This window comes from Labrus bergylta, chromosome 14 (genome assembly GCF_963930695.1).
Source record: "Labrus bergylta chromosome 14, fLabBer1.1, whole genome shotgun sequence".
NCBI lineage: Eukaryota > Metazoa > Chordata > Actinopteri > Labriformes > Labridae > Labrus > Labrus bergylta.
Window position 1 is genome coordinate 26114712 of NC_089208.1, and position 27182 is coordinate 26141893.

General features: G+C 40.3%; 1 protein-coding gene across 1 annotated transcript in view; it reads right to left on the reverse strand.

The window, feature by feature from the left end:
• Positions 1–27182, reverse strand: part of LOC109980789 (junctional adhesion molecule 3B) — a 44391-nt gene that overhangs the window by 5165 nt on the left and 12044 nt on the right. The window contains exons 2-5 of the mRNA XM_020629299.3: positions 5110–5178; positions 4903–5016; positions 4659–4811; positions 3016–3218 (exon numbers count right to left, since the gene is read on the reverse strand). Coding sequence (XP_020484955.1) covers positions 3016–3218; positions 4659–4811; positions 4903–5016; positions 5110–5178 — 539 coding nt within the window. The remainder of the gene's footprint in view (positions 1–3015; positions 3219–4658; positions 4812–4902; positions 5017–5109; positions 5179–27182) is intronic.

A 27182-nucleotide genomic window follows, 5' to 3' on the forward strand; every position in this document is an offset into this window, starting at 1 on the left:
TAAAGTTTTTCTTCAGTTTTGTAGCCTTTGAAGGAGAATTAAACTGTTTTTCTGTTTGATTTTAAGATGAACAGTTCTTGTTAGTGATGGTTTTTGTTTTGCCCTTTAGACCTACAGTTCTACAATTCATCAGAGACTAAGCACAACACAAGCAAGGATCTAGAGAGGAGGAAACAATGTCAGTAAGAGCAAACTAACAGCTTTAAGTCTGATTGGACACACAGGTGCTGACAGGAAGTGACCAGAGGCAGAGCTCAACATCAACAGCTGTTCTTGAGAGCTCTAATTAGTAACAAAACAATCCTAAATCACTTCATCGTCAAACAAAACAATTATCATCGTCATCATGATCATTAAGTTAGTAGGTGTTCATGAAAGAGTCTTCAGCAGGTCTTTAGCTTTTTCTTAAAGGTGCAGAGGGATTCTGCAGATCCAATGGAGTTTGCAAGTTTGTTTCTCCACCGGGGGGCAACAGAGGAGAGGAGTTGTGAAGTTTGGATCAGATGCCTTTCATTGGATGGGGTTAGTGGCGGGGGGCTGGTGTAGACCTGGATGACAGAGTTTAGCTAATGAGGAACCGTTTTTGTTGTTGTTTTGTAAGCCAGCGGCAGAGTTTTAAACCCTGAACCCTTGTTTTAGTCCAGTTTTCATATTCAATGTAAATCATTAAATGCTCTAAATCTTTCTGCAGTATTTTGTAGATGTTGACAGGATTTTGGGCCAAACTTGTTATGTAACTCCCTATGCTCGCTAAGACACTCAAAAAGATCATGACACCTTATATACTGCTAAAACTGTGAAGGATTGTTAAGTCATGAGTTGATAGTAAAACAGTTGAGAGCATTGAATTAATTTTGTATGCTTATAATTCATTGTTCAATGAATGAACTTTAGTTAGGCACACAGAGGTGCAGTAAGTATTCAGGGAGAAGAGTTCCTGCCAGAAGAAGAGTGACATTCACACCACGTTTACATACTTTCTGATAACAGAGAAAATGTGATTAGCATGTCAGGGAGGATTAATATGAAAATGAAAGTGAAATGGACACACTGCTGTCTGTTTCAGATAGACGAGTGAACAGATGAACCAGGGGATTCAGTGACAGAGCAGTGGTACAGAGAGAGATAACTTTACACCCTGTCATGGTGCAGTCAGTCTTTAAAGAGACATACCAGAGACGCACGAGGTGCTGCGTCACTTTACACTTTTAAAAACAACATCCAACTATTTATATCTGCTGCTGTGGGCATTCTAGCTCACTACACTCACCATGAGGTTTTCTATCAGAAATGTCAGACAAAACTGTGTCTGCCATATTGAATACTAAGGCAGCAGCACTGTATTTATACTCCATGAAGACATCTGGTTGTCACACTGTTTGACTGTCTGTGCACAAGACGGTCAGTTTCCCAGCTTGATCTGATGGCTTGTCTCGTCTTTATGATCATACATGGCTTCCCTCCTACAGATCTTTGTGTTTCTATAAAGCAGAAGACATCTGATGATGTACACATTATCACTGTGTCAGGAGGGAATTGTATGATACCTAAGAGGAGGTCTGCCTCCTCTTAGGATATCAGCTGATATCAATGAAACACTGGCATTCTAGCAGAACATGACTCCGTGGCTTGCCTGAACTAACGCTACCCTCAATTTTTGTTGTTTGTTAGACTTTTTACTTAAATGAAAAAATTATACATTTTATTTTTATTTTCATTATTTAGGCACAGTTTTTAAATGAGAGCAGCTCGCACATGAACCATTTTTTACCAACAATCAACAAAGACTGAAACTTTTTTTTTTTTTTTATTAAAATTTAATTTAATTTAAAAAATGTTTTATTTTTTTTTATTTAGTTAAAAGACATCAAGTGTTTGAATAAATTGTTTTGGGTTTTTTTCAGTTTTATTTTTTGGGGCCTTTTTGCCTTATTAGCAAGGACAGCTAAAGAGAGACAGAAATATCTGCACTGGGACTTGGACCGGTGACACTCCGGTTCCCAACCTAAGTCCCTTCAGATTGAGCTCCTGCCGACATTAAAAGACATCGAGTGTGTGGATGGGATAGGACAGCTGAAGAAAGACAGAAATGTTGGGAGGAGAGAGTGGAGGAGCAGTGCAGCAAAGGGCCGAGTTCGGACTCAAACCCACAGCTGCTGGGACAAGAACTACAGCCTCCGTACATGAGGTACACGTCATAACCGCTAACAGCCCCCTGATTTTGTACCTTTTTATAAAGTGTGCTTACCAATGTTTCCAGTATGTTTTTCCTCTGTTTATAGGACGTTAATATTTAAGAGCAGTATAACCCTGTGTAGCTAACAAGAAAGCTTTTACATTTACAGACATTTATATTTTATAAAAAAAAAACATTTGTCCCCTTTTATTCAATCGTAAAGAAATGTTTGTAAAAATGAAGTTTATTTTCTTTTATGAGTTTAGTGTTTAGAGAAAATGATGGATGATAAAAAAAACTCAATTGCTTTCTGACAATCTAACCTTTTCTAATCTGAAGCAAACTAATAATACATTTCACAGATTCCAGTCTCTGCGTCGTTGGTGGGCGTCATTTCCTCACATGGGAGTGGCAGCGGGGAGTGATGAGTGTTTCTGTAAACAGTCTAAAAATAACCGTCCAAACGAGATAAGCACAGTGGAAAAAGTTCATTACTTTGCAGCTCTGACCGTAAACTTTGAACTTTTTTCTTGTCGTTTCAGGACAAACACGGCGCAGTACTCGTCGGTGCGTCACGTCTAAAAGGCGAAGTGAAGGTTAACAGGAGAGTGTCGGAGGCAGACCGGGACGTGCTGGGAAGCAGGCGAGGAATTGAGGAATGTGAAAACGAGGACAGCAGATTCCCCTCGTGGCTCGAGCTCTCTCGCACCATCAACTGTCTCCCCAAAATATCCGCCCCCACCCCTGGGCGTCAGGCCACCATCCCCTGCTGCCCCGCCCTTGCTATCCTGCGTGCCCTTGTCCAAACACATGCATTGGCGACACAAACACACACTCACCAGAGTTCCTGTTTCTGCGTTGAGCGTGTACGAGGAGTTCAAGAACCTGATGCTGGTCTTTGGGTCGTCTGGGATCTCCTCTCGGTTCTTGAACCACTGGTACTGAGACTTTGGGAAGCCCTCGTCCTCCATGCAGCTCAGCTCTGCAGACTTCCCAAAAGGCACAGACTTTGGGACACTGCACTTGGGCACCACAGGCTTTACTGTAGACACAGAAAACACATGATCACCTCTGTGAGCATCACACTGATGACAAAACTGACACATCCCTTCATGATGCGGCAGGATCTTTGCTTGACTTTTTGACTTCGATGCTTTAGAATTAAACAATGTCAACCTGGTTCTCAGGACTGGGTACATAGTTTTTGTCCTGTGCCAAAAAACACCACCAAAACATGCAGCGCTTGCTTTCTTTAGCCCTGCAATCCAGAGGAGATGCAGTTTCAGAGGTTTCCTCTTATAGCCCTGAACACGCCTTTGCAGCTGGGCAGGTCTGGTCATAACACATCCTCGTATGTATGCCAGGGTTGGTGCGACCTATCACACGGTTTCATCTTACAGCATCATGAGTGTGAATCTCAGAGCAAGGTCTCACTTTAAGGGCACAATAAAGGGCAATAAAGCAATAAATATGATCATGGTATTTTCTGAAATGGATCAAGATCAATATTTTTCTTAATATTTCTTTTACAAAATAAGTGTAAATGTGTCATGATTATAAAGGAGGCCTGAAGAAAGCAGAAGGTTCATTAATGAACTTTATGATATAATATTTTTACATGCACAGATTTTGTCCAAAAAGAAAAGTTGAAATAAATGATTACAGAGCTAAAAGGATAAGGAGTCTAATTTGCTTTCAATTACAAAGTTTTAAACAGGAGCCACATTTTTTCCAGAGAGCTGCTACGACATTAAAATGAGTCAAACAAGCAACAAAAAAGTTGAATGTTGAATATCATTGTTTTTACAGCCCTCTGTAGTGGGACAGGAAGTAAGAAGGGGCTGCAAAGCAAGCTGTGGCTACAGATGTTAGCTCAGTGTTAAGGTATAATCATGATTATAAATATTTGTATGGATTATCTGCAGATGTCCTCTCCTTTAAAACAATGTATTGACTCATGATGTAAAACTTGTTACACCACAGGATTAACCATTCCAGTCAGTGTTGAATCTGTTAAAATCAGCGTTTCTTTGATGCTCTTTGATTTGTCTCTGGAGCTGCCAGCAAAGCTGCAGCTACATAAACCTCCAGACGTTCAGTGTCTAAAATAATTAATCTGGTTAAATTAGATGTTTTATAAAGACAACAAGGTCTATAGAGTTACAGTGAAGTGACTTGCTTAGAAAGAAATTGGCTGGAAATAATTTAACGTCCAGCATGCAAGCTTACATCTGCTGATTGACAGTCTGTTGTTGAGATTATTCCTGGCAAGCTGTCAGATCTAGCCTTACAGTGTTAACAAGGTCAAAAGTTTGTTCTTATCTACATACATTTTAACACATCCACTTAACAGGTTAATGAATCTAGCAGAGCTACAGCATCATATTTTCATATATCTCTCCTTTATTTTTTTAATACATCTCACATGGGCCTGGAACACACACCACACTGATTCATTAATGATTAAGGTAAAGCAGATTACCTCTTACAACAAGGTCGATCACAATCTCATCAAACGACTTCTGGTCGTAAGCGGCCGTAACCTCACAGCGATATTTGGCAGTGTCCGATCTAGTGGCGTTGGTTATCAGTAACGTGGCCGGTTCTCTGATCACTGCTCTGTTCTCCAAGGCTCCTGTGAGGACAAAAACGTGTTTAGATGCACGTCGGACATCAATGTAAAAACTCTATGCAAGTCAAATATGTGTTTTTTCTTTCTTTCCCACCTGAGATCTTCTTGTCATAGTACACATAACTGGGTCCTTCACTTGTTATCTTCTTCCATTCAATTCTGGGATTGGTCGTTGAGATGGACTCTATCAAACACGATAACTCAATTTCTGTGGGACAAAGAGAAAGAAGAGTGATGGGATCGTTATAAGAAATCCGTTTTAGTATTTTCTGCAGGGTTTTACATGTTCATTATGTCTTACTGTCGAACTCATCGGTCCATGGGGAGTCGTTACTCGTTTTCAGGACCACTGCTAACACGCTGACGTAGCCTGAAAAACAAGAGAGAGAGAGGAGGCAATGCAATGAGTTCTTCTGGAGCATGAATTCTCATGATACACTGATGATCTCATGCTACATGCACAACACCAGCTGATGTTCTGCGCTTGTTTTAACACTCTCCTTGGGGATGTTTGTAACACGTTCACTCATCTTAAATCCCACAATCACAATTAATTTCAATGATTTTCACACCCAGTCAGTCTTCCATTTTCAGTTGTGTTGGTCAAACCATTGTGTATCTGTGCTGAGGGTGGGGGTGCTGTTTCTATGCACAGTGGATAATTGCGCATGGAGGCATGTGTCCTTTTCAGGGCAGGCTCACCATGCCAGTAGTTCAACCGCCTGACGAGCCCCCCCCCCCCACCCACCCTCCCTTCCTCTCTCTCTGTGCGTCTCATGCTGTTGCCCATGTGGGACTAATGGGGCCAAAAGCACCCTGGAAAGATCTGTGTTGGTATGTGGTGGAGGGGCGAGGGCCTTGGGAGGGGGCACGGCTGAGTCATTCTGACAGCCTTTGGTCCACAAACTGATCCACACAAAGTCACTTCCACATGAATGCTAACGCAGAAACTGGCTCATGAACACTTCAACAGACTGAAAATGATGCTCTGAATCTTGGAAACAGACTCACTTGCAAACGTACTGTTACTGAAAATCCATGAGACGCCTTATAACCTTTATTTGTTCAGCCATTCATGCTAAAAAAAAACCCCTGAGTGAATCTTCAAAAAGAAATACAGTAATTGGTAATTTATAACTCGTTTTAAAGACCTTATAAAGGCTGTTTTTACTGAAGATACACATCAGCAAGAGGCTTCTTTACATCATCTTGTAAACAGCACACAGTCCACTAAAACCATCACACACCCCAGTGATCCATTGTATAAAAATTGACTTTAACATCATATCATATCAATGTAACCTTGACAATTTAAGTCAAACATATATTTGTAGTAGCTGTTTAACTCTGGAGCTGTCCCCTGGATTATTGAGCCCTCCAAACAGAATCAGTAATTAATGGATAGTTGGCTAACGGGCCACATGCCTAGCAGGTACAGTCTTAAACAAAAGCCTCTGAATGGAGTAATAATTATTTTTGGAAAGCAGATCAAAGTACCTCAGATACGAAAAAACAAGCACAGAGACTAAACGAAAAGATAAATGACCATTAAGAGATAATAATCAACTATACAGAAATAACATAAAATAGCATAAAATAAAAAAACAAACAGGAACAGATGATGATAGCCAGAAGGAGAAATGATCAGAAACAACAAGAACGAGGAAAAAATAACTGCCATCAAGAGACACAAAACTGAACTAAATTGACCAGACGCCAGCAAAAGCTTTCTCTGTGTTTCAGTGGTCTTCTCTTAACCCACGGTTGGGGGACCAGATATATAGTTCCTGCATTCACATGTTGAAGTGCCTTTGGACGAGACACTGAATCCAAAATTGCTTCTATAATATATATAATAGGATTATTTTATACTGATGGACACTTTACATAACGTCCTCTGCCATCAGTGTATATGGTGTGAATGAAGTCAGAAGACGAGAAAAGGGCGTTACAAGCTCAAGTCCATTTACCATTTAACAAAGAGACAATAAATGTCAAAAGATTTACTGCCACAGAGACAAAGAAACAAAACAACCAAAGAGAGACAATAAAAAGACAGAAGGAGAGACAATTTCAGGGAGATGAAAAAACAACCTCAAAGAATCAAAAATGACAGGAGAGCTAGAAAGTATATACTTTAAAAATCAGATTTAGAGTCAGTTGCTTTCAGTTACAAAGTTTTTGTCCAAGTAGAATTTCAACTTTGAGTGATTCACCGGTTCTTTGGGACTTAAAAAGAAAAGAGAAACACACCACACAGAAAACAAAATACCACAAATGGACCGCAGAGATGGAACACACTGGGACACTTAATGGTGACTGTATAGTGTGTAGGTGTAGTGCGACACTAATTAGTGGTGAAAATGGCCAGGGACCTCTCATTGAAAACCCTCTCAACCAGGGATAAGCTGACCTCCACCAACTGTCCAGTATACAGGGCAGTGCGTGGGGTCACCTGCTCAGGCAGACAGGATAAGCTGATTAGCCCCCGCTCTCTGTGGAGACCACAACAAGACAACAGCTTTGCTGTTAGCTGCTACTGACTGCACCGGGTCAGAAGTAGGTCACACCTAACAGATAAGTAAGAATACAAAATCTATCTACAAGGTGTTTTAGTTAGTAGCTCATGCTCAAGGACTTCATTGATATTCCACTTTTGTATCAGACACAGAGATAAAAACTGTGTAAAATGAATTCACAGTTATATTTACAGTATGTGCCAAGAATGAGGAATTGTACTCACCCCCACCTTGTTTTTTGGGGGTAAAAAAATAACCAAAATACACACACACATCCTCTATGTTAAGGAGTCCAGGAGCAAAACTCTGATCCATCTCCAGGGTGCTGCTCAGCTCTGACCCTGTCCTCCCATTTTTATCTCAATCCCCCCTACAGGGATCAATATTATTGTTGCAGCATTGGATGCTCGTTCTGAGGAAATATATCACGACGATACAACAGCAGAGGACAACCATTAACCTTCACTTTGGATTGTAAATAAATACAAATCTTACCAAAACCTTCCACTCAAAAAAAAATGTATTCTGTACTCTGCAACAAGAACAAACTTTGGTCCCAGGTGGAATAAGTTTCGCTCTACAAAACTAAACACTGAAGTTCTTGATGACCTGAAAAAGTTGTGTTTTCTGAAAAACTTTCACAAAGATTAGACAAGGAGGAAGGATGAGAACCCGTGCTTCTTTTTTGAAACCTGATAATCAAACCACCTTCCGTCGAAGCCTGTTGCCTTTTTAGCCTTCTCTTCGCAGCCGTACAAGCAGAAGAAAAACAGACACAGCTGTGGCAGAATTAGACGTTTTATGCAAAGAAGTGCTTTTTGACGCACAGTGTTTCTAAGACCTCCTTGTACTGTGTCTACATTCTTGTACAAATGTAAAGCCTCCTCTGATGAAAAGTTAATCCTTTCTTTACACTCAAAGCTAGAAATATCACTGAGGATACCTGCTCTCTGAAAAAGAAAAAGTCTATTTTTTACTGTTTCTGACAAAAGCTTGTGTCTGTGAAACATGCCAGTGCTTACTTCTGGGTTTAAGTTTCAAATACACTGCAGTTACTGTGTAACCAAACACCAAATCTAACTAGGCCAAGTATGCCAGGAGTCCAAAATATCAGAATATGCCGTGTTGAAACAGAATCCAGCGCAGACAATAAATTATTCCAGGTGATTAATTTAGTTGCAGGGCTTTTCATTAAAAGCAGTTTAAACTGTGGTCATAGAGAGCTAATAGAGTGCACCCCCTGCCCCCATGCTCCTCCTTAAATCACAGAGTATTACTGCAGATTAGGTGCCTAAGTGAGCTTGACGTAGAGATAAAAAGCTTGAGAGGTCTGCCATGAAACAGCTGTCCAGGAAAACACAAGAAACTGCCGCTCACTCACACAGAGCTACATTTGAATGTATTCATGTAGAGCAGTAAAAAGGAAGTTTAAGCAAAATTCAAGATGAACTATTGTTGTGAATATGGGAGATAAAAAGACCCCTTTTCAGGGAAAGCTGCACGAAAACACATACATCACATTTGTTAATTTAAAATGCCAGACGATGTTCAGGAGATAAACATAAAACACAACTTCTTTTTTCTAAGCGTCCTCTTCGATGATTCAGAGGGAGGCTTTCAAACAGCTTCTGTCTCAAAGATGAGCTAAGTATTTTGAAAAGGTCAGTTTCCAAAAACAAAGTTTAACCCCGACTTAAAGTTTAACAGGAGGCGAGCAGTGAAAACAGAGCATTTAAAACGACAAAGAGTATTACATCAAAAAGTATCCAGTACAGAAGTAAAACAGAGCTTCAACTCAACCGTAGAGCTGAAACAAACTGGAAATTCACAACTATTTCTACAGTCCTTTAAAAGTTAGAGTTATCTAACAAGTAGAAATTCAATCATGTGTGAGTGTTTGGTCTTTAGTGATCTATTAAAGATGATGATCCTTTTGAGATCCTTTTGTTTGGACAAAACCAAAAGACAGAATGACAGAGTAATAAAGCAATGGATGGTGTTTTATCTAAAACTGGTATCTTTTCAAAATGTGTTAACTTCTGTTTCTAATAGACTCAACTGCCAGGGCCATGTATTTGGTCAATAAAAGGGTTGAGGTGATCAGGCACTACAAACCACCCAACGTCCTTGACGCCTAGACACCACCACCCGTCTGTGTCGTCCCCACAACCACCGCCGTCCTCATTCATACACACCCTGCTCCCATCTCTTCAGCAGCAAGGAAGTGTGGACAACACTAATGCGAGGGATACAAAGGAGAAATCCTTCCTGCATATTATCCCATCTCCCCAATCCCATTTTTCTTAATGAGTATGGTCTTTTACCTGCTCCTTTGTAAAGCATCTCGAGAAATAATGATTGATTAATTGATAAATGACACACATTATTAGGTGACACCTAAGCATACGTGTAGTGCTCCAGTGGGCTCCAGGATTTTTTTCTCCAAGTGAGGAAATAGAATATTTGCGGTTTGCATAATCGGCTAAATTTCATATAAACATTTTTAATCGCTTCAAGAGCTGATCATCACTGTGTTTGTGTTTGTCATGCAAGAGAGATGATAAAAACCCCCACAATGGTCAGTTATCATTTTGACATTTAAGATGGCTTCATTGACTCACAACGTCAACTCATGCACAAGTAAAAAGGAAAGAAAACATTCCAGATAAAGGTTTACGATGATGTCTGCTCTTGTCTATGCACAGCCTACGCACACTGTACAGACAAGAATAATCCATGTACACGTGCCATCAGTCACCATTTGAAGCGTTATGTCAGGTGAGCCATCAACTATTATGTTTTCATATTCCCATATCATCAGATCATCATGTTGAGACTCGACACAATTAAAGTGGTTCATAAAGCATTTGATGGTGTGTTATACATTGGACTTACATTATGTAAACTTGTCACAGTATGGAGCGGTGGTTACACAACCTGCAAAAAGAGCCACATACCCTTCGCATGCACGTGCGTCCTGCTCTGTAACTTGTAAAAATAGAACAACACCCCTGCATTTTAGTACTTTTGTGTTTGTAACAGTCCCTGCTGTTCAACACAACAGCACTACTTTCTGTGCAGTCTGATTGAAGGACAATGAAAACAATATTTGAATGTAAACTATAAATTAAAAATCAATATTTTTCTATTGATTCGTACAGCATCACATACAATTGGGATACTTAAACTCCTAGCTACAGAACAAACCTGTCTCTGTCTGCTGTACTTTGGATGCTGGGTTTAAATGACCCCCGTCCTGAATATTTGAGTAATAATGAGACAAACAGCTTCTTTCTGGGTATCATTTTAGTGAAAACTGCATCACAGCACTGAACAGCTGGACTGTCCAGTGAGGTAAGGTGCTGACTGTGTGTTATGAGAGAGGTGTTTTCAATCTTTCATCCAGTCTGACGGACACATCCTTCCCTCATCACACTCATCCTGTCTGTGCTCTCCTCTCCTTGTGCACCCTCACAGCCTATGATGACTGGATATTATGTTTTTTTGTGTGAAAATGGGACACAGCTTCTATCTCAGCACATGACCGTGTCAGTGTGTATGAACTCTGTGATGTAGATTATTAGCTTTTAGACCATGCAGGTGCTCAGTGACCTACATATGACACGACTTTCATCTCTGTTTCTCTTCTGTGTTATTTGCTTCTTGGTTGGACACAGCTGTGTGAGATCTGGCAATCTGCAAATCTGCATTAAAGTTTTTTTTTTAATCTTCCTTCCCGCCCCTGTGGTGGGCGCAGAGTTTTCTCTGTAATCTTAGTGTAATGCCCTCATAAACCCCTCAGGTTTTTCATCACTGAATAATACAATAGGCACAGAGGAGCAGGGTATTTCCTGATGCTGCACTGTGTAATGAATCCCTCCTCTTTTCTGTTATCCCCCATGGGGATAACAACGCTTGTTTCCTGTTTCCACCGCTGCTCTGTGAATCCAGAGAGGTGAGGCCGCTATCAGAAATAGAAAGGTTCAATTAAGCAACCGAGTGATATTCCCTGTGGAAAAAATCTCCGCCTCGTGCCTGTGGAGAATATTCCCACGCCCCCTTTGGAGCTCAGACATCAAAGTACCCACACCCAGTTTCACTTACTATCAACCAGTGTCTGTTTGGAAAGTCGTCACGTATTTAAAAGCTGCTTAAAATGCATGTGGAGTCTCAGCCAAGAGCTGTTGATATGAGCTATCACAGCGCTGGAGATATTCTTTTACTAAGTTTTATTTTATGGCTGTGAGATAAAACAGTTCCGATAGGATTTTATGAACAAAGTAATGTCTAATGATAATACATTTTGGACTTTTTTACTCAATTTTCATAATTCAAGCTGTCTAATACGCAGCAGAAATAGCAACAACAGATGAGTGGAATGAGGGGCGTTACCTGAGAGTCACAGGAAAGTTAAGTAAATAAATGTTATCAAAAGATGATAACATGATGAAATTATTTTACACAAAACTGCTTTTTTAGTTTCTTTTTGAAACAACAGGTTTGTTTGAGGAGGAGGAGGAGACTGCTGATAATACGGCTCCTGTAATAAACCAGTAGGAATTCAAACCCCAAAAGAAGCTGAGTTAATGTTAGCTGCAGCTCAGCTTGCAGCCCCCATGCACGTGCTCTGTCTGCCAAAGAATGGCAGTCTTGACACTTATTCTTGACACAATCTTTTCTATTCATTTGTCCTGCTTTAGATAAACTTTAGCTTCTAAACCTTCTGATTGCTTCAGGTCATCATCATTATCAGGATATGATGGCAGAACGATCAAACTTTGTATCTCGATATTTATGGAATAAATTATTGCAAGCATGTTTTGCTAGACTTATTGAGTCACTATTCTATCCATCTTGAATAACAGGATTCAATTGATTCCCAAAGAAGCAGTGTTGTCGGTTCAATGAACGAAGAGTGAGCAGTTACATTCCTCTCCAGTCCAACAGAAATGACCGACAAACTCAATAAAACCTCTGCAGCTGGTCTCATCAACCTCTGACATCTCCAAGGCCATGTCCTCCAAATCAGACGGTTTATAAAAATGACAACCTGAGAGGATATACTGTTTGTGTCACACATTTTCTGTGCAACATCCAGATAATTTCAACATACAAGCATGTGCATCCAAACACACGTGTAGAGCCACCTCCATGGATATGAGAACATACAGTACATAGTAGGCTATATATTCACTGTATGCAGCTTGTGTTACATGAATAACATGGCCTAGATACCCCTGATACATATTCAGCACCATGTTTCCAGTTTCAACACAGGTAAACAAGCAAACCAGGGAAGCAAACAACAACAATAAAGGTGCTGAGGAGAACAAGCTTTATCTCTGAGATGGAGAGATGAATAATGTTAATGTAGAGGGAGACTCACTGGTTCATCATTAATCAACACGCTGTGCTGTGCCGATTGTGTTCTTCATACAACCGCTGAATTAAGCAGCCTGACTACACATCAAACGCTGACCAAAAACAAATCAGGAAAGCACAAAATTACCAATGTAAATCTGTTTGAGAATTCAGAAGGTCCACTTAGATCACTCCTGTGATTGTAGTCCCTTACATTGACTCGATGACTTGGTCCTCTAAGAGCCCCCTTTTTATTTATAACAACCTGTCCTGCTGTGTAGAGAGATTGCCAGATATGCTGCTTTTCTGTTATCCTTCTATTTAAAGAGTGTCTGCTGGAATAACTCTGAAAGCACACACAACAGATTTTAAGGGATGTAAATGTTATTGTTATCATACAAACTAGGTTAGAGGTTTTGGCAGCTGCACACATGACTGCTGAGTTTGTGGTCACAGTGCTGAAAAGTTCAGAGTGAGCCCCGAGCACCATGCATCCGTGCCAGGAGAGGAGAGGGGGATTTTCAACTTATTGTAAAAGAAAAGTTAAAAGAAGATTTGGAGAATAACTTTACAAAGAATAAGTAATAAGGACAGCTGAAGTAAAAGTAAAAAGCATAAAAATCAATGCACTAACAATATCAGCAAAAAAAATATAACAATCCCCTAAAAAAGGTGATGAAGATCAGATTTTGATGGCCTAATAGGAACGGTACAGAACATGCAGCTATCCCAGACAGTCACAGCTCAATAAATTGACAAAAAGAATTCTCTGTATCTTATCACAGGCTCTTATTTTACAGTGTTTCTTCTCAGCCCCCACTCCCCCCTCCCATGCCTCTGCCTCAAACATGCTCTCCCTCCCTCCCTCCCTCCCTCCTAGCATTCTGCCTTAGTCATTGCTGCAATTTAACACTCTAAACATTACATTTGTTTCAATACTGAACAGCTTATAGAAATAAAAAGGATTTTTTTAAAGAGTACGTTTGCTGTATACCTCCAATCCAGCATGAAAACCTCGCTATAAGGGTCGGGGTGGGCTGAAGCGCTAGCATGAAAAGAAGTTTGGACAGTCTTTGGCCTTTTTTCAATACCCTTAAGTAACCAAAAGAGGAACAGAATAAGAGGACATGTCTTATTGTTGTGCGATACAATACGATATGATACATTACGATACCATACCATGCCATACAAAACAATATAAATACAATTAAATAATACGACACAATACAATACAATACAATTTGGTGTCGTCTTGGGGAAATCTGTTTTTGGACTCTTGTGCTGAACACATAGCTGTCTCTACAAGAACGCAAGTATAGGTCGCATGCAGAGCGACTGCTTAACAATTTAGATGTTGCAGCAGTTCAAGAGCTGGAGCATCCAACTTGTTGAGCTACAAATAAATCTGGCTGTTTGTGGGACTGTAACATTATGCGTGCAGAGCTCAGAGTATTAGATCAAAACGTGTCTGAGGCGAAGGACCATATTTGGGCTTTAATTTGAGACCAAAGATATCGTTTGTGTGGCAAAGAGCCAAAAGGGGTCATGGTAAGTGTCAGCCGCTAAATAGCTAAAGCTACGAGTTACTTATAACTTCGAACAAAGATATTTGCATTTCAAAACTTTAGAATGATTAAAAGAAAAGTGTTAAAATAAAGCAGAGTGGTCCCCATCTAAAGATCTTTCAAATAAGTGTCTTGCAAAATTATAAATAGCATGATCTGATAATGAATCATTAGTGAAATGTCACTTTTAATTATAGATATTTAAACCCTGCATTGTAACCCAGAGATGCTGACTGGAGGCAAACAAAAAAGTTGAACAGCGCATTACTGGAGCACTATCGTGTCTCACATGATTTACCCCGAGGAGACGCTAATTTTCATTCGATAAAAGTCTGTGATGTCAGCCGGGACACAAAGCCTGACAAATTAATTCATAAGAGCATCACATATTACCATAAGCTTCTTTCTGAGAGACGATTACAGCTAGATCCTAGACAAAGCGCGCTCTGCTGTTCCAGTTCCCATAGCAATATCGTTGATATTTCCATAGTAACTGGATTTTCTTTTTCTGTCGTACATGCTGTTTCCCTTCCTCCCACCAGTGACCAGTGTTCGACAGGAGCCCACCTGTTCTGGGAGCTGTGGGAGAAAGTGGTAAAAACAGACCCCAGAACTCTTCTTCCTTGAAAACAGCAATCTAGTGACACGATGACAGTGTGGGGGAGGTTTTAGGGCTGAGCTGAAAGCCAGAATGACCTCGGGTTGTCACAGCTGTGGTCATCCAACAGTGTCGAAACTATTCCTGAGTGTATTTTCGACTTTCTTCTCCCCACTTGCACCTACTTTTACCTTCTGTGGTGTCAGTGTGTTGTAGCAGAGTGGGATTTTCTGGCACAACTTCGCCAACTAGCAAGGTGCATGAAGAGTGAAAGGCTTGAAGAGGTCAAAAAGCTCCAGCAACACTTGCTCTCCTGAGCTCTTTATAGAAAACCACAGAAAAAAACTTCTTGTAGGATAGAATATAAGTTATTAAAGTTTTAGGTCTGAGTAATCTCTTTGTGTGATCAGCTGGGGAAATCCTTCTTTATTGGTTAACAAACAATTCATTTTAAACTGGAGACTTAAGCTTTCGGACTTTTGTTCCTCTGAGCTTAAGCTAAACAACAAAATACTCTTGGGCTCCAGCAAAAGTCAAAAGGTTAAGTCCTTTAAAATGCAAATGTGCAGCGGTCAAGATAAAAAAATAGGCAAACTGTTGTGTATCAAAGTGTCAGATGCTGCTTCAGCTGCTGAGAAAATGTCAACATGTTTGAGCACATAAGAGTAACCTGTCACTAATGAAGCAGCCATCTTCTAGTGTATGTAAAACACGCAGCTATATTAAACCAGCGTATAAATGTATCACGAGCTGATCAGGGAAGGAGGCGTCCGCTACATACATGGTTCGCCATGTATTCAGGTCAAGTTTCCTTGAAGGCTGGTAAACCTTTCCCATTTTTGTATTTTGAGATGAAAGGTAAACATAACTTCATGTTTAAAAGAGTTTTAAAACTTGCTTTTCAAAAAACCATAAGGTTTAAGGCTACCCCCTTAAAAAAGTATGATTGTTTTATGTTAAAATCAGTGAATTTGTGACGTTATTCAACAAACACAGATATCAGGGGGCTGCTAGCTTGCTTCAGGGGCCCAGTTCGCTTTCAGGTAAAGTTGAGTCGTTAGGTTTCCTTGTTCGCAATGTTTTGTGCAGGAGGTAAAATATCCTACAAGTCTTCCTCCATACCTAAACCAATTTATCCGTTTTTTTTAAAATTCAGTATAAGACTAAGTGTTAAATGAGTTAAAATGAGTGTTAAATTTCTAATATTTGTACTTGGGAGGCTGATAGCCAAGCTGTAATGAACGTCTGAGTTAGTTAACTAGCTAAAGTTAATCCTTCACATGACATGTAAGGTAAGTAGTTGGCTAAAAAAAAGTTTTGTTGTTGCACCAACAGCCGTCGCTTGAAGAAAACTCACCATGCTACCCAATAACACCATCCAAAGGTGTTTAGTTTGTTCAGTACAGCCCTACTTATAACAAAACCAGACTACCTGTTTGCCAATTACAGTATGTCTTTGTCCTAAGCTAAGCTAACAAGCAGTGAACATTTGCATCATTATTATGGTAAAGTCTTTCAATTGAGACGACAATCAACTCATCTAACCCCTGACAAACAAAGCCCATATCCCCAAATTTCAAAGAAACTCGAAGTGTAGCATTAACCCAGTTGAAGGTAATCTGAATACCAAAAAACGATTGGACTACCCAGCTCCAATGTTTGTCTTTTTCCCATCTCTGCTAGATAAACTCATTCTGTCTGACTGAAAGTCTTTTTCTGGTATCAGTAGTTAATTCAAATGCATGCTATCTTTTCCAGGTGTGTTGAACACAGCTCAGCTTTCACCACAAGGCCTCCTTGTGTATTCATTTATTCAGGATTTACATATGAAGCTGCTGCAGGCCCTGATCTGTGAGCACAGTGAGGACGGGGCAGCCCATGTGCCATGCTGCTGGTGAGGCCTCTGTTCCAGACCAGGTCAAAGACTCGGCCAGAGCCAATGAGAGGAAAGAGGGGGGGGCGGGCAGGGGAGGGGCTGATGGTGTCACTGAATGCCTGGGAACCTGTCACTATGCGTCAGTGTTAGCGTCTGCATCTGGCCTGCTCTCACTTTGACCTGGAGCTAAGTACGACTAGCTCACAGGAGTGGACCACAGAGTAGAAAAAAGCAACTTTTTTCTCCCACCTTACGTGCAGCGCCTTTAACTTGTCACCATGCCTGTCACTGTGTTATACCATCACTTCACATCAGGCACTCACAGGCTCAACACTCACTAAATAGATGTTAAGGAAATGTGTGGTACTCTTAAAAATAAGCTGCACTTTTCTCCAAAAACTGGCTTCTATTTTCTCTAGAAGGTTAAGATGAAATTTCTGCAATGCAGGCCTATTTTTCTTAATAAAATAACAACTCAAAATTTGTTTAGCTTATCAAACAAGGTGGACACATTTTTCCCCCTTCCTCCTCTTAAGCGCCACACAAGAACCTAAAACACACATGTTCTTAGAGCTTGAGTAGGATTTCCTTAAAAAAACATTTTTTGGGGTCTAGATGGCAGGAGAATACAAAAACATCTGAAAATGCTCCAGGACATCACAACAACCAGCAGCCACAAAACAGGCTGTAATGGCTTCAACCTAATCGTTTAACAAGTCCACTCAAAATCCCTGTTTTGCCACTTACTCATGCTCAGATTGTTTATATGTTGGACAACATTACAGAAAGGATCCTTGTCAACCCAAACCCTTTCCTTTTTTACTAGAAAGAGCCACTACATCACAGCCTTCAAGGCCACCAACTTCCATTGACAGAACAGGGATTTTACCTTGGTGTTTAATGGTGAATTTGTATTTGTTATTCTGCGACTTTGGTGTTAAAATGGAACATCTGATATCAACCATGTATCTGTGTAACACAATAATAGCCAAAACAAGCAATTTTAGAAGATGTACTTTGATTGGGCACAGATACTGCCAGAGAATATATTGCTGTTCTTTGTCCTTGTATCCTCTCATGCAGCTAAAGTTGTTTCAGACAATAAGACACTGAGAAGGAACTGATGTTTGCTGAATGAGCTTCAGTGATAATATCACTCGTTCATTAAGTCATGTGAAACACTTTTGGCCCTGATACAATCAGATTCTGTTTTTTTGTATAAAAATAGTACTGTTGTTTGGTGTCACAGTGCCTCCTCACGTGGCCCCAGCAGCCATGCATGCCAATGGAGACCTTTGTTGTGTGACACAGTTTCAGGCGGTAGGAGTGAATGAATGCTCAATTAAGCAGAACAATGGTCAAAGGGTATTGTGACTGAAGACACAATAACCTTGAACCACATACATTGTGGAAGTTCAGATCTAAATCAAGGGTTTGACATTTACTATGGCCCAAAATGTCAGTCAATGCAACGCTATTTCAACATAATTATTCCTTCATGTGAGCCAATGTTACAGCTCTTGAACTACTCCAGCAGTGATGGAGTTTAAGCAGGTGTAGTAGACAAACTCTTACAGCAACTGAACATCACATCCTCTCTTTCAGTTGCTATTTTGGTTGCTATTGGCTTTTTGAAGAAAACAATCTGTTCAATCAATCTGTGATGAGTAAGGGCTATTAATTAGGGCTGTAAAAAAGATAGACTGAACTGAAGTTACTGCCAGAGAGTTCATGCATTATATGATTTTACAGAACTGGGTTTTTCAATTAAAATAAAATGGATTAGCATTCTGTTAATGTGTTTTATTTACTGAGGTTTCAGAGTTAAGAAAGGCTGTGTTAAGTTTGTATAAATGTAATTTTCTGTATTGTTTAGATTTTGGCTGTCAAAGCTGTAATCTGGCCAGCACTTTTATGGTATTTTCCCTATATGTGAGCATCCCTGCAAACTTTTGACCGAGTCACACAATCGTCATGGAAAACATGACCCTCTAGAGTTATATTTGAGATGCAGTGTAACTCCAGTATTGCACTCTCTGCTGAAACTGCGTGCCCCCCTCACACTGTCAACATGAAATATAAACAGCATGACTCTATCACCTCTGCAATGGTATGAATTATTTTTGTTATAATGTGACAATCAAAACATAAAATCAGATACAACCTTCTTCACTCATATTTGCTGTGTAATTTCTCATTGTTTTTAATAATAAATTGTAAAACAATATGTACTCTACGTATCTAATTCCTCTGCATGCATCCATGTTCTGTGCGTGTATCAGTGTCAATTAAATGAGCTGGAGGGAACAAAACTGTCCAGTAAGGTATCGACATCTGACAAGTATGAGTCAGTCCTGGAACTTAATTTAATGGAGATATGACCATTGTAGGTAATAGCCAGCAGTCGTGAGCTCCTCCTCTCTCCAGCGAGAACAGGTTAACATTCAGATGGCCAGGCTCTATTTATGGTGGCTGTCAGCACCATCTAGAGCCCCCACAGTCTGCTAATTGGGATCCCTCCCAGGTAAGAAGGGTGAGCAGCGGTCTCTCTCTCTCTGCCTTTTACACTCACCCAGGGACACTGTGACCATACTTCATCATGAAATAATTGGCCGCTCATTTTTATCTGGCCCAGGTCAGCCTCTTGAGGGAGACAGTGAAAACGCCTTGTCAAAACAGATCGAAGCAGAAGGCCAAGAGAGTGAGCGAGCCTCCCCTGGCGCAGCATCTCTGTTATGCGAACAATCTGACATGCCACACATGTTGGATGTCTGAATGAATTGGGGAGCTCCATGGCGTCAGCTTAAAGGAGATTTAACAAAAGAGGGGTGGGGGCTAATTCAGCTCACTGCAACAGATTTTTGGGCTGCAGTCAGAGTCAAATCCCATGCTTGATTTGGAGCTGCTACCGCAGAAATCTGTGTTAAATCGCACCACACTCAGTGCCAGAATTAGCTCCTCACCACTCTCTGCACAGATGGCATCAGCGGCGCTCGTTGCAAATGCTTCACATTCTAGTCCATGCTGCCTGACCCCTTCCTTAATCCTAATTAGGAATGCAATTTCCACACAGCCTTTTTTTTAAGCGTGATGAAAATAAACGTTTGTATGCCCACGCAGCAGTGGCTTATGGGTAGTATCATTTCATGATTCCCGGAGTCCCGTGATTGTGACGCCATTTTAAACCGATCCCTAGATCAACGTTTTATACGACTATTGCCACTGTGCGCTTACATCCCTTTGAGTCTACAATGTACTGGTCAGATAATAATACACGGTGGTAAATCCCTGGATAACATTCAGCCGCCTGACAAACCAAAACCTCCCCCACCCTGTGTACACGCACACACACACACACACACACACACACACACACACACACACACACACACACACACACACACACACACACACACATTTGATCTGCAATAGAAATATTGAACCTTTCTCTAAAGCTGTCCATCAGCACGTCACAAGGATTAACCAATAATTCCTCTGCAACATATAAAGACCTGGAAACATCCACATCTGCAGATATCAGGCTAATCTGGATGCTGGGATATTATCATGGATCCTTTTTTTTTTCTTTTTCTGACCAGCCAGCAGTTCCTCTACCTGATAATGCTTATTTGGCCAGGACTCGGTCAGCGAGATGTGCGGGGGCAGCTGAGCCACTCGGTCCTGGCCTGCATAGATAAGCGTTCATTGTTGGGAGCATGGATGAAGAGCGTAGCTGACCACGATGAGCTCAGGCTCGACTGACAACTGAACAATGATACAACTGCACACAGCAGAGACGTGTTGATTTAGCGGGTCCAAAAGGTTTAATCTGCCTCACTTCCTGCTTGCTCCAAGGATGGACGCTGAAAAGAGCTGATCTGAAAGGGTGCTGTTTGTAATGAAGCCTTTAGGACTACACTTACTACAAATACAACTCTGATATCAATTGTTTTGGTCCACAACCTTCACACATGTGAAATGAATTTAAATTTTTGCTGAAATTAGTTCTACCTGTTTTTATTTTGAAATACAAATGATAATTCTGCTAATTTGAAGAGTTTGTTGATACGAATGTAAGCTTTAGTCAGTGAAGTAACAGAAAATGTTTTTCTGATGTTCCCCATGTGGGCTAACAACACTAGCTTAGCCTTCAAAACAAAATGACCTAGGTAAAACCAATGAATAAACAGATTCATGTAAAAAACCCAGTAAACCACTATTTTAGGGGACATGATGTTGGGAGGGGCTGCTAGCCAAGCTGTTGTTGATGACATTGATTCTGTTTTTAGGTTAGGAGTCCTTAAAACTAACCCGATGATTCAACCCATAGAGCAATAAATAACATAGCTTCATGTTGAAAATCAATGTTTTCCAGGGGGCTTTAAGTGTAGCTGCTGCCTACATTAGCTCAGCCTCTTTCTTATACACTTCATATGACATATATTCTTCACCTATGACGTATTGTTTTTATTTTGAGAGGACCAGGAACTAAAAGTCCCCTGGAAATGTTTGATGTCTGACATCAAGCTAAAAACTGCAGACTGTTGACGCTTGTAAATTTAGTATGTGAAAGGCTGTTAAATCTATCTATAGACATAACATAATTTCCAAAATCTATCATCAACATTAATTTGCTCTTGATTTTGAATTGAGACCTTTTTCAACCACATCCCTAAAGAATGGGCAGGAATCGCTGAACTTTGAGTCATCTTGGCTCATTGTAATTAAATGACAAAAACCAACAGCGCATGAACGCCAACAGACAATTGTAACAGGACATTAAACACATACAACAAGAGAGCAGCCAAATGCACTTGTGCCTTGTGCCGTGTGGCTGCACATTTGTGGCACTCAGGAGCATAATGTGTGAGACGGCAGCAGGAAGTTTATAAAGTCTTCATTATGGGGCCTCCCAGCAGCATTCAGCACACTCATCAAGATGCTATCAGCTCTGAAACAGCAGGACCCAGACACACACCAGTGTAAGTCTGTTCTTACAACATTAGCTTCTCACATCCCACGATATTAACAGGTCTTTGTTTCCACCCTGGAACAAAAGCCTTGTTGTGAACTGAGAAAAGCATTACGAGTCAACTGACATGATGGATGTCTGATCAATGTCCCTCTCTTTTCCTCTTTCTCTCCTCAAGTTTTACTAGAAATAAAAAGTTTACATTTATTTCACAACACTTGGAATGAAATGTTAACATATGACTCACAACACTTCCACTAAAAAGTGGAAAAACAAGTTCTCGAATCCATAAGATCACATGTTTGCTTGATCCTAAGAATAGTAACAGGGGTGTCTCCAAAATAGCCCCCTGCTTAATGGCAGGTTACATGTCTTGATTTACCCATTTGTATGAAGAATATTCAGTTAACATTGTGTAATGGGTCAGTCCTGTTAGATTACAGCACCAAAGATGCTTGATAAAATAGATTTTGGCTCTGCAAAAATAAAGATATTACATCACATTTGTTGCATAAGTAATGTTTGATAATGTTATGATAATGGAGTCATGTGTGATACATAAACATAAGTTTGTAGCATTCAGTAAGATAATGACTTTATGGATGTTACTTAGAGTAAGTCGAGCCGAACGTTTGGTTCAGCACAGGACTGAAACACTCTTCTACTGGGTGAACGTCCTGTGATGTGGGAATAAACATGAATAACTGTTTTTCCACAACATTTTACCCTTTTGCCATCAAATACAGAATGAAAGGGGCTGTCTGTTGCAAACACATTTTATCACCTTACTTACACTACACACCATATTTTATAGACTTGGTGGCCCTTGGGGCCAGTTCTTTAAAATATAAGCTTCTATCCAGCTTGTTTAACCCATCTAATGCTGCTTTGACTGCTGACACATTTGAGCAATATCCCTCTTTTATAGAAGTAAATATGGTAAATGGACTTGAGCGTGTACAGAGCTTTTCTCCTGACTACTCAAAGTATTTTACACTGCAGATCAGCCCTACACAGTCACACCACATTCACACCTTGATGGCAGAGGCTCCTCTGTAAAGTGACCATCAGAAGTAAAGTGACCATTCATACGCTGCTGCCAAAGCATCGGGAGCATTTTGGAGTATAGTGTCACATCAGTCATGTGGCTGCAGGAGCTGTGATTCGAACCCTGACCTCTTGGTTGAGGGACGACCGACTCTATAACAACTGAGCCACTTCAGCCACAGCTGTTTGTCTTGTTTCATTTTTAAAGATTTTCATTTTTCTTCACAGTAGGTTTTTATATATATTTTCATTTCTGTTTAAATAAATATGGGTAATTATTTTCTTTGGCACAAACTGTCTTTATTTATGAAGAAATCTCTCTCAGAACCATTCACAGTGCCTTTGCTTCAATGTTTTCCATAATCTTTAGTCACAGATCAGTAACAGTCTCCAGCACTAAAAGCTGAAACTATATTTCATGATGAGTGAGGAGTTTAAATGATAAATCAATCCCTGCTAACAGATTCCAGCTACTGTTAGAGGAAAAACAATTAAAAGCAGACTTTCAGAGAAGTGTGCTCAGCAGCTGATTGTTGCTTATGCTTATATTTTAATATTTACAGTACCAGACAGAAGGTGAGTCAGGTGAGACTGCTGAGTCTGCGGGAAGAAAAAAAAAAAGGTTGAGACAATCAGCGCATGAGGAGCAAAGAGTCAGGGGTCAAACACCTAACTGCTACAAAGATTTGCCCTTTGACAAAGATTTCCTTTAAACGAGCACTCGCAAACACTAACAACTGGGCCTGCATGTTGTATAATGCTGTGGGAAGCAGTTCTGACTGTTTCATTGTTCCTTAGTAAGCACTAATGCTGAGAGGAGGGCAGAATGTGAGGTCGCCTAAAGTGTGTGACTGCGTGGGGACGACTGGTCACAGGTGAACACAGCTTTGACAGACTCTTAATGGTCTCCCAACCCCCCTTCATCTTTAACACATGTCTTAAAAAGGAGAAAGTAATTGCACAAACAAAACGTTCTCCTCTGTGTTTGATGATGGAAAGATATTTGTAGTTGATGTGTTTACTTGTATACAGCTATTATATTTTGTCACAGGTTCGTAGACAATGAGCAAGGTTCAATTTGTGTGAGTTGCAATAACTGTTCAGAATTTGGTAAAACTAAATGGCTTGACACAAATTTCAGACTACCGAGCCTTGCTTAAGTATTCCCCCCTCAGGACTTTTTTTTTTACACATTTGACAATTACAGACACATTTTGACAACTTTTTTATTTTAACTTTTAGTAGGAAATCACAGCAAAGAACTCAAAGCTTTTCATATATTGTAAATAATTAAGAATACCATGAAATCTGTTTTTATGTGCAGTTGTAACATGAAAACCTTATGGAAAAGTCTGAGGGGAGTAAATACAAACCACTGTAGAAATACAACTTAGTGTTTTGTAATGTGTTTATTCCACTCTGAAATAACTCTAATTAAAAGTGTGGAGACGCCTTGTCTCATGAGCCACATGCTGAAAACAATTTTCCAAAATTCATTTGGCATAACGCATGAATAACAATAAATCACGACTGTTGCTCATTTAAAGTGACAGTTGTTTACGAACACCATGTGCCTTCCATGAAAAAACTACCAAAATAAATATTGAGACATCAAAGTGTGCGATTTCCCAAGCAGGAATTTGCCAACGAGCAGACCCTCAGACAACAAATGTGCATAAAGGCATCCTTTAGACTCAAATAGTTTGCACAGGCTGGCTGAGCAGCGGGACAGGGAATGTTGCTTAAACAACAGCTGGGGAGGGAAACCATCTGAGGCTCCTACTGCTGACCCACCAAACTCTTCTCCTCCCACCCCTCTCCTCCGCCTGCTCCCCCATGCTGGAGCCGCACTTCCATCACCTGCTCAGGGAGGAATCCTTGATGGGTTTCCGTGGGAAATACCAGACCAAAGGCATCAGACAGATTATTTCATGCCTCCCATTCAGCTTTTGACAGCAGCTATGTCACCCTGCGTGCAGGCACACAGGAAGTCAAGGTGTGCTGTACACAGTTACAGTACAAATTTCGGCCCGGGAAACAATGACTAACTTCCAGGTTGCTCTCATGGTAAGAATAGAGGGCAGCTGGCGACCTCAGTCACCTGCTGTCTCTGTAACTGTCTCTGCGAGCGTGGTATGTGCTGTCCTGCTCAATGGTTTGACAATGTCATCAAATATTATGAAAGACAAACTTTCAGGCCACACACACACATGAAAGTAATAATATCCAAACATTTTTTCAATTGAATCTTATTTTCTCCTTTAGCTAAGAAGGCAGGAAAATTTCCCTAAGAAGATTATGATGTACTTTCTAGTGTTTACGTGCAAATTCCCAAACAAAAACCTGCACACATCTGGCGCTCTATTCAGAAGGGAAATCCAAACCGATGAGAGTTATTGCTTCTTTACTTTTGACTGCCTAACATACAGATTTTCCTGCTAAAGCATCAATACGGACATTCAGCTGTGAGTACAACAAAGCTATTAACCCATAAAGGTTTGCACTAGAAAAGGACTGCTGGCGCTTGAATTGGTATTTTGACTAACTGTGATGTCATTTTTTGTAGTATTTTCAAAGCTTCAAATCCTGAGAATCTGTACAAGCTCAGCTTGACTGTTATGTAAGTAGATAAACAAGAGTAATTGATTTGAGCGTTGACATTGGGACATTTATCTCTAAAATGGAAAGTGCTTTTTGATATAGTTTTGCTACATTTTACAGAAAACATATTGATCCAAACAACCCTGAATAAAAAAATATTGTATAACGTGCTGAAGTAATTTGAACTACATTTTTTTAATTTTTTATGATGAGCTCATTTTTATGAGCTGAGTGCGAAGGCAATTTTTAGGTTAATTGCAAAAGAAAGACATCATATTTTATGCTAATTGTGATGTAATTTCATATGGTATCATGAAATAATTCACATAAACAAAGTCTGTACAACCTTAAGGTTAGATAACATTTGTATGTTATGCTCTAACTATTAATCTTTAAATTTAGGATCAGTTTAAACATAATTATGGAAGCAAAGATTTAACCTGTTCTGGGCCGCTTGCTGGATTTTACAAGTTTAACACCACATGTGTAACATGTCATAGAAGGAATGCTAAATTTTACAAGAAAAACCCAAGTTTTAGCTTTTCCTGCAGAAAGACAAATGCTCAACCTGTTACAGATTTGACTTGTGATCATTTAAAACAGACAAGCAATTAGTCACAACATGCAAAACATCTGTTAAAACAGAAACTTGAGTCCACCTCTTGCTCTCAATTAGAAACATCCGGACTGCACAGCAGGCTCTGTAATGATAAGACATGACTACCAGCGATGGGCAAATTGCCAGCTGAATCTGGTTAAATGCATCCATCTAATACTGATGTACAACAGCATAACAAGCAGTCATCAGTGTTTAGTCTCTTTCATGAGGATTATTGTCCTCAGATGTGACTGGGACCTTTATGTTGGATACCAGCAGCACATCACTGCAGTCTTCAGAGCTCATCCCTCACTGCAGAGCTGAGCTCCTCACTGAACCACGCAAACAACTGCCCCAAAGGAAGCCGCCCACAGATGTGAACACTGATGATCTTCTGGAGTGCTGATGATCTGAGACAAAACTATACAGTCGCTCAGTTCCGCATGAGTGCTCCTTGGCGAGGGAAGGGGAGGACGGAGGGGTGGGGGTGTATGTAGGGGATTCATTACACTGAGCACTGGCTTGGACGGAGGCCGTGCAGAGACACTCATCAGCATAGCGATACACATTTCCTTTGGATGTGTGGTCATGAAACCATAAGATCATTGTTCTAGCTCAAACTCGATCGAGCCAGAATCAATGTCTGCGAGGGAGCTCAGGGTTCAACTTTAGGGTGGAGTAGGGTGGGTGCAACGGGTTGGTGGTCTGCTGTATGTTTCCATATTTGTTTACCACCCACACACACGTACTCTAAGGCCTTTTGTGCGCACCGTAAACTCTACTCCTGCTGACTAAATGGCTTTTGTTCTCGTGTTGTCTGCTGTTGTTTTATTTTCTTAATAAATTATTTGTTGGCTCTCTGCTTTTGTATGTTGAATATTTTAGAAAGTGCACAGCTGTGCACTCTGTATTCTCGGGTTCAAGAGCAGAACTTTAAAAAGTGGCTTTGTTTTTGTAGATGAGGAAAACAAGACTTATCGAGAAACTAGTCAAGCGCCTTGAAAAGGAGATTCTATTCTGTCTTAGCAAAGTCTATGTTTTCTGTGAGGTTCAACTCTCCTTTTGGTACTACCTGCTTATTATATACCAATATAACTCTGTATTTTTTTCAGGTGCATCCATGAGTTTCATCTTTTGATTTAGGGCTACCCCATAAAATTTGCAGGAATCAAATCATAGAGTCGATTCACATTGCTTCAGTGAAATCTCATCTGGGACAAATTAACCAGAGTTCTCC